The sequence below is a fragment of the Equus asinus genome, chromosome 24, assembly GCF_041296235.1.
Source record: "Equus asinus isolate D_3611 breed Donkey chromosome 24, EquAss-T2T_v2, whole genome shotgun sequence".
Lineage (NCBI taxonomy): Eukaryota > Metazoa > Chordata > Mammalia > Perissodactyla > Equidae > Equus > Equus asinus.
In genome coordinates, this window is record NC_091813.1 from 19253966 (window position 1) to 19267407 (window position 13442).

The 13442-nt window shown below is 40.5% G+C and overlaps 1 protein-coding gene and 1 long non-coding RNA gene across 4 annotated transcripts in view; one reads left to right on the forward strand and one right to left on the reverse strand.

The window, feature by feature from the left end:
- Window positions 1-13320, reverse strand: part of PHIP (pleckstrin homology domain interacting protein) — a 127832-nt gene extending 114512 nt beyond the window's left edge. For 2 of the 3 annotated variants that reach the window (XM_044757541.2, XM_044757540.2), the window contains exons 1-4: window positions 12986-13320; window positions 12818-12876; window positions 12679-12708; window positions 12444-12503 (exon numbers count right to left, since the gene is read on the reverse strand). In XM_044757541.2, coding sequence (XP_044613476.1) covers window positions 12444-12503; window positions 12679-12708; window positions 12818-12876; window positions 12986-13025 — 189 coding nt within the window. In that variant the 5' untranslated portion in view covers window positions 13026-13320. Of the gene's footprint in view, window positions 1-11688; window positions 12057-12443; window positions 12504-12678; window positions 12709-12817; window positions 12877-12985 lie in introns of those variants that run through there. The other variant, XM_070496503.1, reaches the window with a different exon arrangement.
- Window positions 12317-13442, forward strand: part of LOC139041825 (uncharacterized) — a 79250-nt gene continuing 78124 nt past the window's right edge. The window contains exon 1 of the long non-coding RNA XR_011497804.1: window positions 12317-12452. This is a non-coding gene — a long non-coding RNA (uncharacterized lncRNA). The remainder of the gene's footprint in view (window positions 12453-13442) is intronic.

A 13442-nucleotide genomic window follows, 5' to 3' on the forward strand; every position in this document is an offset into this window, starting at 1 on the left:
TATTCAGCATCAAACCAAGAAGTCACATCTTTTTCACACTGCCCATTCCCTCCTCCCACCTCATTCCCAATATCTAAGCAGTCACAGAGTCAAACTGATTTTTCCTTCCTGTCCTTAAATCTATCTACCTCTCTCTATCTCCATAACAAAAGGCCAAGTTCAAATCATCTTTGCAATAAACTCCCATCTTTCCCACAACCACTCATGCCTTTTACCTCGCTCAAAATCTGTTTTCTATATTGCAATTAGAATGCTCTTTCCAAAATATGCATCTGGTCAATTCATCCCTACCCAAAAAGCTTCAGAGGCTTTCCGTGCTCTTTCGAGATCCAAATACTTAACATGGTCTACAAGCTCTGAAATCCAAGTATGGTCCATTCATATTTCTCTGCTTCATCTGGCACATTCCCAGTCCTACACCCTCTAGCCCCCACTTGCCACATTTAGACATATTGGCCTTCTTTCAAGGTCTTTACCTGCAATCTCTCCTGTCAGGCTTTTCCCATGTGGTGCACTTTCTGCATTTCCCCACATCTCCTTGCCCAGACAACTCTTCTATGTGCTTCAGATCTTCCCTCAAATGTAACTTCCTTTGTTTTCCCTTACCTTATTTAGTCTAAGTCTGTTATCTTGGTGACAGTGAATTTTCCTTAATTCATGTACCAGTTTACGATCATACATCTAAAAGTGTAACGACTCAATGCTTTTCTTGTCAACTTCACCATAAACTACAAGAGAACAGGAATTATGACTCTTTTTGGCCCCAACTGCATCTCTTTCACACACACATCCAATATATATTGTTAAAAATAAATGAAAATTATCTTTTGCTATTGTCTTTTTCTAAACGTTACTCTTGCTGAAATCTAACCCATGTCAATACAGTCACGCACTGCATAACAACATTTCAGACAGCAATAGACTGCACATCTGACATACCTGACAGTGGTCCCATAAGATTAGTATCATACATCACAGGTGTGTAGCAGGCTATACCATCTAGGTTTGTATAAGTATAATCTATGATGTTCACATAACGACGAAATCACCTAATGATGCATCTCTCAGAATGTGTCCCTATGATTAAGCATTGCATGACTGTATGGTCAATATTTAAAATGTAAAAATAGGGGCCAGCCCCGTGGCCAAGTGGTTAAGTTCTTGCACTCTGCTTCGGGGGCCCAGGGTTTTCCCAGTTCAGATCCTGGGCGCAGACATGGCACCACTCATCAGGCCATGCTGAGGCAGCATCCCACATAGCACAACCAGAGGCACTCACAACTAGAATCTACAACTATGTACTGGGGGGCTTTGGGGAGAACTTAAAAAAAAAGAAAATTGGCAACAGTTGTGAGCTTGGGTGCCAATCTTTAAAAAAAAAAAAAAGTAAAAACAAAACAAATTAAAATAGCTCATTTACAGCTATACATACGATTTCTAATTTTCAAATTACTAAGAACCCTGCATCTTTTTTTTTTTTTTAAAGATTGGCACCTGAGCTAACAACTGTTGTTAATCTTTTCTTTTTCTTTCTTTTTTTTTTTATTCTTCTCCTCAAAGCCCCCCAAGTACATAGTTGTAGATTCTAGTTGTGAGTGCCTCTGGTTGTGCTATGTGGGACACCACCTCAGCGGGGCCTGATGAGCAGTGCCATGTCTGCGCCCAGGATCCAAACTGGCAAAACCCTGGGCAGCTGAAGCAGAGCATGTGAACTTAACCAGCTGGCCATGGGGCCAGCCCCAGAACCCGGTATCTTTAATATTAAACTTAAGTTGTTTAGTTTGAATGAACTTTTATTTATTTATACTAGTAAAAAAATAAAAAGAAAATTAAAATAGAAAAACTTGAAATAAAATTCCTTATCCAAAATGTCTATATTTGGATTCTCAGTAACTGTTTGTACACTATTATTTGGGAAAAACAAAACAAAACTTGACCCTCCTCAATTCTAATATACCTACTACTTTCCATGACCAGAGCTGCTTTCAAGCCCTTCAACACAAAAAAATTATGACCAAATTATAAAGTGTGATAAATATTAATGACACTAACATAGCTAACACATACTAGCCGCACAATAATTTCTAGGCCTTGTGATAAGTATGGTAAAGTTTCCTGTGTAGAAGCTCAATTATCTTAACAACCTTAAGTATGTAGTATTATTATTCCAATTAATTATGGTACAAAAAGATAAAACACCTTCCCAAGGTCATATACATTTAGTGGATGGTAGAGATGAGAGCAAAACCCAGGCAGTCTAACTCCAGAGTCCACACTCATACTGCCCCCGCAAAAGTACATAGTGCTTCAGATATATGGCTCTATCGATGTGCAAGTAAGCTATAAAATAGACATTTTGAATAGTCTGAGACACAGACATTAAACTGAGCCAGAAAAAAAAACACTTTAAAGTTCACTTTCACTACTAAGCAAACTAGCACAAAAACATAAATTCCTATTGGTAAAAGAGAACACTTAAAAGTATAAGGATAGAAGTAGAATATAAAACTACAGTGATATAGGACAACTCTAAATACTCTCTCCCAAAATGGCTAAAGGAAATCAATGTGATCGATCCTACTTTTCTCAATGTTTCCACAGTTAAAATTTTAAACTCTTAAAGTTAGAAGCAAGGTATAAACAGATTAAACAACTAAAGGGTTAATATCGTAAAATTTACGATTACTATTAAAAAATAAGAATTAAAAAAATGCACATATATCAGTATTGCTCTATTTTTTTTAATCCATTCCCTTTTTGATAAATATTTCATCTCCTCTCTAAGATGTGAGAATCTGCTTTATGGATCAAACTCTAATGCCACCCCACGGAGATTCATTCCGTGATAGTCAGAGCTTTTTCAAACTTCTCATATCCCTACCCTCACCTCCAATCCCAATTGAGAATCACTTGATATGGTGTGACAACAATCTTTGGTTAACTGCCCAAAATTAACCGTTAAAATTTGAATTAAACAAAGGTATCCTTTTCGTAAATATCATGTTGTCTAGAGCAGAGGTCAGCAAACATTTTCTGTAAAGGGTCAGGTGGTAAATATTTTAGGCTTTGGGGGCTACTTTCTCTGTTGCATATATATGTTTTCAACAACTCTGTAAAAATGTAAGAACTTTAGCTCATGGGCCTTGCAACAACAGGTCTCCCGCACAATCTACGTGCAGCAGCCAGTCTACCCACCCCTGATCTCAAGAACAGTTCTTGGTTCTAGCAACATTTTCAGCGGCAGAGGTAATAGAATTCTGTGAAACACGGGCAACTCTGCTCATGCCTCACCCATCTTGGCCCAAATCATAAACCAGTATCACTCCTTTCTAGGCTGCATATGTTAAAATATTTCTAGAATTACCAACTACAATTTGAACAATAGAATTATCATCTTCTCAAAATGTGAACTGTAGCAAGGGAAGAAAAAGAAAAGAAAGTGAGCTATTTGAGTGGTTTATTTTCCTATATCTTTCGGTAAATCAAACTGCTTTTGCTTGGTATGCTACCCCACATAAACAGTCGTCCCTTCTATCCAAGAAAATTTTGCCATTATCGGTGGAAGGTATTGTTAGAAGGTAAGTGTTATCAGTGAGAAGAGAATATAAAGAACCTGAAAGCCACTGCATTCCACCAGACATATTGTCATTAAGAACTTCTCTACTCAATTTTTTAAAGAAAAGATCAGTAGTTTAAGAGCTCTAGTCAAACAGCCTAGACTGAAACTTTCTGAGTGTGGGGAAAACGTTTACTCTAAGTCTCAGCGTCCACATCTGTAAGACTGGGATTGCAACTGGGATCAGCACCTTGGAAGCTGGTCATGGCACCTGACTTAAGAGTTGCTGTTACTGTAATTACATTCCATATTGCATACTACACGTTGAACTTTTATGTTGAAAAAAGGCTAGTTTCTAGATCTAAAAAGGGAAAAAAATTTGGCTTTTTAAAGACCTTTCAAAGTAGGGTTGATAATATACTCATTTCCAACTAACTGATTTACTTGTGAGACCTAGAATGCCAGTCCTCCTCCTAACACATAGTTAAGAAGTCCCAATGAAAATAAGAAGCACCTCATGGGAGGCACTAGCCTGATCTGATTTGACGAGGCTCTTCACTTCATCCCTACGTTTTGAACACCTGACTGGTAATTTAAAAAGTCAGTTTTTCAAATCTTATCACATCTGTTTTTGCAATTTTTTCAGATCTGAGTTCTAAAAGGTCAGATTAATGGAATATATTATTTTTATGACTATTTTAGCATATAAACAAAATCAGAGATTAAAAAATGCTATTTGCTATTCGATTATTCTGTAAGGCCTATTATTAAAATCTGGCCCCTAAAATTCTCAAACTTTTAAACTTATAAATCTGTTTGCATTATTACAAAGTGTAGGTTAAATTATATCTATAATCTTTCAAGCAAGTTCACATTTTCTGAGCATTTTTTTTTTTTACTGTATTAGTTTCTCCACATAGAAAAACATATGGAATATCTACTTCGTGTCAAGTATTCTCAAAATTTATTTATCTTCACAAGCAAATAAGGTTAAGCGTTCTCCCCATTTCACAGGTAAAGAAAACTGGAGTCCAAAGGTTACAGTTTGTCCAAGGTCATACATTTAGAAAGAGGGAGAAACAGTGCTCAAACCCAGGTCTCCTGATTGCAAATCACTGTTATTTTTCTTACATTACAGTTTTCTTCTCAAAACTTTAGTCTTCCCCACCACCTCTGTCACACAGCTTTTAGGATTACAAAATTAATGAAACCCAAAAAGCCACTTTGCAAGCCAAATCCTCTAAGCTGGGTAACTATTCTCATGACTCTTACACGCCTATGATTTCTTTGTAATTAGAAGTATATTAAAATTAATATAGGGGCTGGCCCCGTGGCCGAGTGGTTAAGTTTGCTCGCTCTGCTGCAGGCAGCCCAGTGTTTCGTTGGTTCGAATCCTGGGCGCGGACATGGCACTGCTCATCAAACCACACTGAGGCAGCGTCCCACATGCCACAACTAGAAGGACCCACAACGAAGAATATACAACTATGTACCGGGGGCTTTGGGGTGAAAAAGGAAAAAATAAAATCTTTAAAAAAAAAATTAATATAGACTCTTATTAAGTGACAAAATTAATCTTGGTGGTCTATTTACTCCTAATTAACTATGAATAAACATGCATTAAAGACTGTCTTATAGTCACAATTTAGTCAACCACCTAAAAATTCTTTTAGATAATAATTCAGTTGGTATTATCAATACAATTCTGAATACAAATTTGTCATTTAAAGAAAAGGCAATCCTACTCTTCCAAATTTTACTCATCACAATCTGACTAAATTTTGCTAAAAATACTGTAGCCAGAATTAGGGTTTCCACAAACCACAAAGAATGCCCTGCAAAAATTAACTTAAAACACAACAAAATGAGAAAATTTCACTTTTTAAAATCACACATTTTGTTTTGTTTTTATGTTTTTGCTGAGGAAGATTAGCCTTGAGCTAACATCTATTGCCAATCTTTCTCTTTTTTTGCTTGAGGAAGATTAGCTCTGAGCTAAATTGCAATCTTCCCCTATTTTATATGTGGGTTGCCGCCACAGCATGGCTGATAAGTGGTGTAGGTCCACATCCTGGATCTGAACCCACAAACCCAGGCCACTGATGTGGAGTGCACCAATCAACCACTAGGCCACGGAGTTAGCCCCTAAGTTTTGTTTTTAAATCAAGTCATGCTTGTTAAGCATAATTTGTGCAATAAGAAATTTTCTTTGAAATATTATTTACTTAGTAAAACATAATTTAAAATTCAAATCTATAATTCTGTTAGAAAAGTTATTGTCTATTAATTTACAGATGAAAAATTCAACTTATTCCTAAAATGCCAATGTGAATAATCTTAAGAGAACAACCAGTTCATTTTTAGTAAGGTTTCAAACACCTTACTCAGAATAACTAACACCACACATATAATGGCAGTGAAGCTGTTTCAGAAAATGCATATTTCTCCAAGTTGCCTAGAATTTAGTATTTGCACACCCAAAAACTAAGCCAAAATCAAATGATACAAGGTAAATGTGTCTTGTATTTATACTATAATCTCTGCCAAGATATGTTACGAGTCTGCTTTCTATCCGTGAGAGACCATATAAATGGGTCATGCTACCATGACCACAGGCCATCTGGAATGCAGAATACACGGACTCTCTATGTGCTTCATAAAGCTGCAGCAGGCTGCCAGCATCCATGCTGTCAGGAATAACAGCCTAAGCCTCATACTACAAATCTCTTTCCTCTTACAATTTAAATTAGTTGTAATCTCAGCAGAAGCTGCATCAGACTGTGTTGTTACCAAAATTTTTTTTAGTATCAAAAACTTCTCATTCAACCATCCTTTTCCTTATCTGTGATCCCTGAGCTCAAATAAGGCTGCCTTGGCTGTTGGGGGGGGGCTTGGGGGGGGGTAGAATAACTAATGGTGGACCTGCTTCATACCCGATGACCACCTTCTCTGTAGTGACCAAAGGTCTCACCACTTACATATTTCATTGTTCAATATCATAATTTTTCACTTTTCAGTACCCTGAATTCTCAAATTCCATAGAGAGAAAAGGTATTAACATTTTCCCCAATCTGTTATAAAATACTTACTCCTCTATATTCCATACGTTCAATAACATATTTATTTTCACAAATTACTCATAATTTCACCAACATAGCTTCTCACAAAATAATAGAAAGTGATAATCTTAACACACTTGAAATTTATTTCTAAAATTTTACATTTGGTTCCTAATTACATAACAGCCTTTATCATTTTTAGATATAATTACAAAAGCAACTTAAACATCCTAAAAAAGCACTTGCTGTTAAAAGACTTTCTCTAGTATATTCATTTTAATGTCTAACTTTCCTAAAGTCAATTAAAAGTACATTAATAGGAAACTATTCTAAATGGATATGCTTAGTACTCTGTTAACTAACAGCCACTTTACTTAATATGACAGATATTTTCTATGAATTCTGAAGATTATGCGAGGAAACTACTAGCAAGTATGAAATTAACCTGTGTGGCATTACTAGTCCAAAATAAGTTATGTAGGATACAATTTTATTTGTTACAATTCTGTAGTGATAGGATAGATAACCACAAAATTTGGAAAAAAGAAGAATGGCTGAAGTAGGTGAGATAAGGATCTTTCAGATAAAAGAAACAAAAACTTGTAGTCTGACAAAAAAAATTGAGTGGATTAAAAAATTGACATTCATATGATTTATTTACCCTAATGCTCACTTAAGGATTCATTTTAAAAAATCTTTATTAAACTGTTTAAAACATACATATCTTTGAGCCAGATAGACAAAACATCACCTTTCTGATGATTTCCAAAAAGAATACAAACTACTGCAGTGATTTTAAATTATATCTCCGTACAAAGGGAGCCAGAAGCAACAGGCAAGCTCCCTAAATTTCATCTGATCGTTAACAAAAGAAAAAAAGCTTCATATAAGCTCAAATGAATTCTGGATATTTCAACCACTCAAACATTTCTTAATGTTAATTGTTCCACAAAAATAGTCACAGTTAGAATCCCTGCACAGACCAGGAAAATTTTTCTAGAAATCTACCCACAGTGCTTTCAAAATTATTTATTTTTGGTATTTACTATACATTTTTTCTTTACATTTTAGGCTTAATTATTTCATCCTTGAATCTACAAAGTAATTATACTAATAGTATCTGAAGTTTTAAACCGGCCTTATTTATACCACAGCTGCTATGTTCAGAAACGTATATGTACCTGTTTCTGCAATAAAAATGTTTTTCTTAAATTACACCTTAATTCAACATTATAAAGCTATAATTGGAACAAACTCTACTACCACTACTGAAGTTGTGAAAATAACAAACACAAACCCTTACACAGTGCCTGATTTGTGCCAGTCAGTTATCACTCACCAAATCTTACAAAATAGGAGCTATTATTAGCCCATTTTACAAATTGGGAGACAGACTCCTGCAGTACTATTCTGCCTCATAACAAACACATAAAACACCACTGTGTAGTTGGGGAGGGGATAATCCAACTCCTCCCTTACATTCACTCAACTTTACAATTACTGAAAAGTATTAAAAATTTAACAGGAACTTACTTCATTTAAAAATTTTTATAAATCCCTCAAGCTTTTTAAAATAATGGTACAAGCACCAATAGGATAATTACAAGTATAAGAAAGGATGAAGTTTGCCCACATCAGCCCTTCAGGACGTAGTATCTCCTTCACATCTAACATTTTTTTCTTCATTATAATGATCAGGAGATAGGAAAGCCGTGCTCTACAGACTACCAAGCAAAGCTTACTATTTCATTGATATCCTATTAAAAAAGGAAATGGTAACTCTACTACACACATTTATTTCATTATATACCCCCCTAAATTATACTGGCTAAGTTTTGAAAGTATCATGTTATCTTCAATATAAAATGGGAATCCTTGATTCAAAAACATTTAATATGTTACCTACTTTTTTCCTAAAATGTGTTTTCTAGGTTTTATACCTTCCACATTAACTAGCATACTCTAAATAAATACATACTTAAGATATATACTTAAGTAAATCCTATTCACGGTTCCTATTCATCTCTGATTTTAAGACCACCAATAATTTACGAAAACTAGTACTTAACATGGTGAAAAACACACTAATTACAGAGTGAAGAGGTAGTCTACAATGTAGTGTCTCAAAAAACTTCATTTTTTTAAGCAGAAATGATACTACAACCTAAGAACGGCACTATAACAGCATTTATACAATTTTCTAATCTGCACGATTTCTGTAGATCTACTTTTCTCTGTTTTGGATAATCAAACTCCAAAATGAAAGAGTTGAGCTTTTAGAGACAATGCGCCACTATTTCTAGTTCAACATCGTATCTTCAGATTAGAAAAACTTCAATTCATTTTTTCCCCCAGAGGAAGATTAGCCCTGAGCTAACATCTGCTGCCAATCCTCCTCTTTTTGCTGAGGAAGACTGGCACTCAGCTAATATCCGTGCCCAACTTCCTCTACTTTATACATGGGACGCCTACCACAGCATGGCTTGACAAGTGATGCCATGTCCGCACCCGGGATCTGAACCGGTGAACCCTGGGCTGCCAAAGCAGAACATGCAAACTTAACTGCTGTGCCACCGGGCCAGCCCCTAATTCACTTATTTGACAAATGAGGTTACTGGGGCCCAGAGAAATTCCATGACTTTCCAGAGATAACCTACAGGCTAACAGTTGGCAAGGCTAAGATCACAACCCACATCTCCTGACTCCCACTCCTTTCACTTGAATAGAAAAATTTCTAATCAAGTGTTATCATTTTTAAAAAAACAAATATCATTACAAAAAAAATAAAGAATTATATCACTTTAATAGATTAGCAAAACATGAACCCAGTTTTGAAAAACAATGTTTTGTAAGCCAGAAATGTTATAAGAGTCCCAAATCTGGTAAAAATGCTTAAAATTCTGCCTCAAGATCTCATAAGTATGCAATCACCACTAACTAAGGCAACAACTAGAAAGCAAAACTTAATAAACCAACTAATTTCACTATTCAAACTAAGGAATAAAGAAGTAATGACAGAGCTTTCTCTTTGTCCAAAGATTAGTTGAGTTTTTCTTATTCTACAAAAAGTTTGCCACCTATGCTTGGCTCCATTTAAAAAATAAGAATTCTAATAAAAGCTTTACAAAACGCCATTTTGCTTTAAAATCAACCTCACATTTAAAAAAATATAAATCTGATTAAACATATACCGTGGAGTGAAAAAAAACCTTCAGCTTCCTATCAAATTCCATTCACTGTTATAAATGTTTTAAATATTCAGGTAGATGGCAATAATCACAATCAATGCCTTTATCAACCACACTTGAGACAAATGCATCAATTTTTATTTTTAATCTGTAAACTTTTAAAACTGCTCTTAAGACTCCACCTTCCTCCTGGTCAAAACTCAATCTCTGCGATTTTGTCTGTAGGCTGACTGCAGATGCTGATCTATGCTTATTTTTAAGCACACAAGTACAAATATACTCCACCCTAAAAAGCTGTAATTGGAGGTTTTCTAAGAATTTCAATCTGACACAGGAATCCTTGCATTTAAAATATTTTACTCAATTTATCAGCTAACATAGCAACAAATTTCCAAGTGGACGAAGACACTACTCAAACCACAAACAAAAGTTATTACTCTGGTTTCACTCACCAAAATAATCTTCAAACCAATGTTAATAAACTCAATTTGATAAGTGATAAAGGAAAACTTTTTAAAATCAGAAATTAAGACAATAAAGAATACTGTATAAGAGATTTTGCATGTGCTCACCTAGACATAAAATTTCAAGATCCTACTATTGAACAAAAATGTGCTCCGACACATGATGCTCCAAAATGTTTTCAGAGATAACTATCTCAATAAAAAAATCAAAGTTAAACCAAACACGCACACTAGATACAGTTCGGTGCTTGTACCCAGTAGATATAGAATGAGCAATACGCTGAATGAAAAGAGAAAATGAGCCAAAAAACTGAATTCTAATGAGAATTCTTAACAGCTTCATGAGCATGCCAACGACTGTTCAGTGAAAAGGTGAAAACAATCCAAGCAAGAAAAACCACTTTCATGCAAAACAGATGGATTTGGAAAATAATACATTAATGAAGACACTGCCTATTTGTGTCCTAAGTCTGATAAAGAGACTAGGAATATAAATTCATTTTACTATTATGTGAGAGATAAACCCTCTCAAAAATTAAATTAAATAGAAATCGACATTGGTGCCCCTCTTTTTAGTGGAAAAAACAAGATGACATTCCTACAAGAATTAGACATTACCATAATTTGACCAGATACTTAGCCACTTCATTTAAAAATATAAATGTAACATTACCAAGACTCCAACTTAAGAAAACAGCAATCTTCAGTGGGGTTTTTACTAGATAAAAAGATGAGTTTCGTAAAATCTGCCCAATTCTTAAAAATAGAATATTATAATCTTTAAGGTAATTTTTTCAAATAACAAGACATGGAAATTCACTCAAGACTGTCAACTATTTACAACCTAAAGATTAATTTAAATATTGCAGTTACTGAATCTTGGAGTTTGCTTCAAACTCCATTTTAATCAAGTATTTAATGAAACTAGCCTAAATCACTACTTGGAAACTAACGAAATACGGAAATGAACACATTGTTAAGTTTAAAATTCACTAAACCTAAAGACCCTTGCTTAGTTTATCATCTGCGAGCACTTAACACCCTATATTAAATCATAAGAGATTCAGACGCAAAAGTTAGACGTTCTCCATGCAAATGAAACACGCACCATCGCAGTCACGCCCTGCCTTCCCCTCGCGAAGACGCGGACTCTGAGCCGGGCGTCCGAGCAGCGCAGGCCGCCCGCCCTGACGACCGCCCCCAAGGCCGTGGCAACGGCGTCCCGGCAGCTCGGCGCCCGCCCCCGCGGCGGCCCCGACACCGACTCCCGCACAGGGCGCCCTGGCCTCCGGCGCCCAGGCTTCAGCGATAGGTCCACTGCTTTCAATCACTATTCACCTTGAAGAAACCACCAAACCAAGGCATTTTTCAAGCTATTGAACAAAATACTCCCCAATACAAATCAACAAACTTTTACTTGCCAACTTCCATCCCAATAGCGAATATATGGGCAAAATTCAAAACTCGTCGGCGGCCTCCAGCAACAATTTTTGACTGAACGAGGGGCGTTCACAGGAGAATTAGCAAAAGGAGAACACGCCCGTTCAACTGGCTTCGGCGAAACGGAAGCCGTGCCGCGGCCGCCGTCAGCACACATCGGAGCCCCTCCAACACACAGCAGCTCGGAACTCAGGGAAGCCCCGGCGCGGGAGCGGGAAGGGGAGCAGGAGCGCCGCGCCACGGGGCCACGGGGCCCGGCGGCCCGCCGGCGCGAGGCTGCGGCCGCGGCGGGCAGCGCAGCCATTGTGTGAGGCCGGCCGGCCGCCCGCGCGCGCGCCGCGAGCACAGCGCCGAGCGCGCACAGCGCCGAGCGAGCGCGCCCGCCGCCCGCGCCGCCGCCGCCGCCGCCGCCGCCGCGCGCGCCCCCGCCCCGCCCGGCCGCGCGCCGGCCCCTCCTCCTCCGGCCTTGCACTGCACAACACTCATGACGTATCTTTATTTCTAGCACATTAACAAAATATCACAAATAAATCCTCGGCAGCCCCTGCGGCCCCGGGGTGCGGGTCCCCCCAGCCGCCGCCCCCGCGGCCCCGCGCCGGCCTCCCCACCCTCCCCGTGGCCTTCGAAGCTTTCACGTTCTGGGGCCAAGTTTTTGTCTCTGTAAAAAATTGCGGGAAATTCAATTTTTATTCGACTCGGGGAAAAGTTTCTTTGCTCCGCGACGGGAATGTCTCACCAGATTCTGGTAGGTCCGGGGATGCTCCTTCCCGGTCCAGTCGGTGCGACGGGGCAGCAGCTGCGGGGAGAGGACGCCCGTGAGCCGCCCGCCCGGCCGCCGCGCCCCTCCCCCGCCGCCCCGCGCCCGCCGGGGACCCCGCGCCCCGCGCCCCCAGCCCCGCCGCGGCGGGCGGCGCCGGCCGGGCCCAGGGCGGCCGCGCGCGGGGGCCGCGCCGGGCCGCCGCCGCCCTTACCTCCTTCTCGGCCACCTCGCGGATCAGCACCTGCAACAACAAAGCGGGGAAGCTGAGCCCCGCGCCCCGGCCCGGCCCCGCGCCGCGCCGCCCTCCCCCACGCCGAGCGCAGCGCCGGCCCGGCCGCCGCGCCGCCTACCTGGGCCGCCTGCTGACAGGGTCCATCTTCCAGGAACCGGGCGATGAGGAAGTAGAGCTCTGCGCGGGAGAGAGGGACGGGGAGACACAGGCTGAGCGGCGGGCGCGGGGGGCGGGGGCCGCGGGCGGACTCGCCCGGCGCCAGCGGCCCCGGCGACCCCCGACTTACCCGATCGCAGCTCCGAGAGGCCTTTCCTCTCGCAAGACATGTTTATGGGTCACTTCGGGGCCGCCGGCGGGACACCCCGCCGCCGAGGGGAAGCGGGGACGGTGCCGCCGCCTGCCCTATAGCTGTCACTGTGTGCTCACGAGCCGAGCCTCGGCTCCACCATTCAAGCAACGGCGGCGGAGGCGGAGAAGGAGGAGGAGGAAACAACAACTCTCCGGCAGCCGCTACGGCCGCCGCCGCCGCCTCCGCTGCGGATCCCTCCGCCGCAGAAAGGAGTCCGCCGCCTTCGCGGCTCCGGGCTCGCCCCTGCGCGGCCCGCGCCCCCGCCCCGGCGCAGAAAAAGGAGTGCCCCCGGCCCCGTGCCCCGGCGCGCCCGCCCCGGCGCGGCCAGGCCCGCGCCCCCGCCTCCCCGTCCGGAGGCGCGATTTATTTATTTATTTCCAGGCGGAGAAGATGT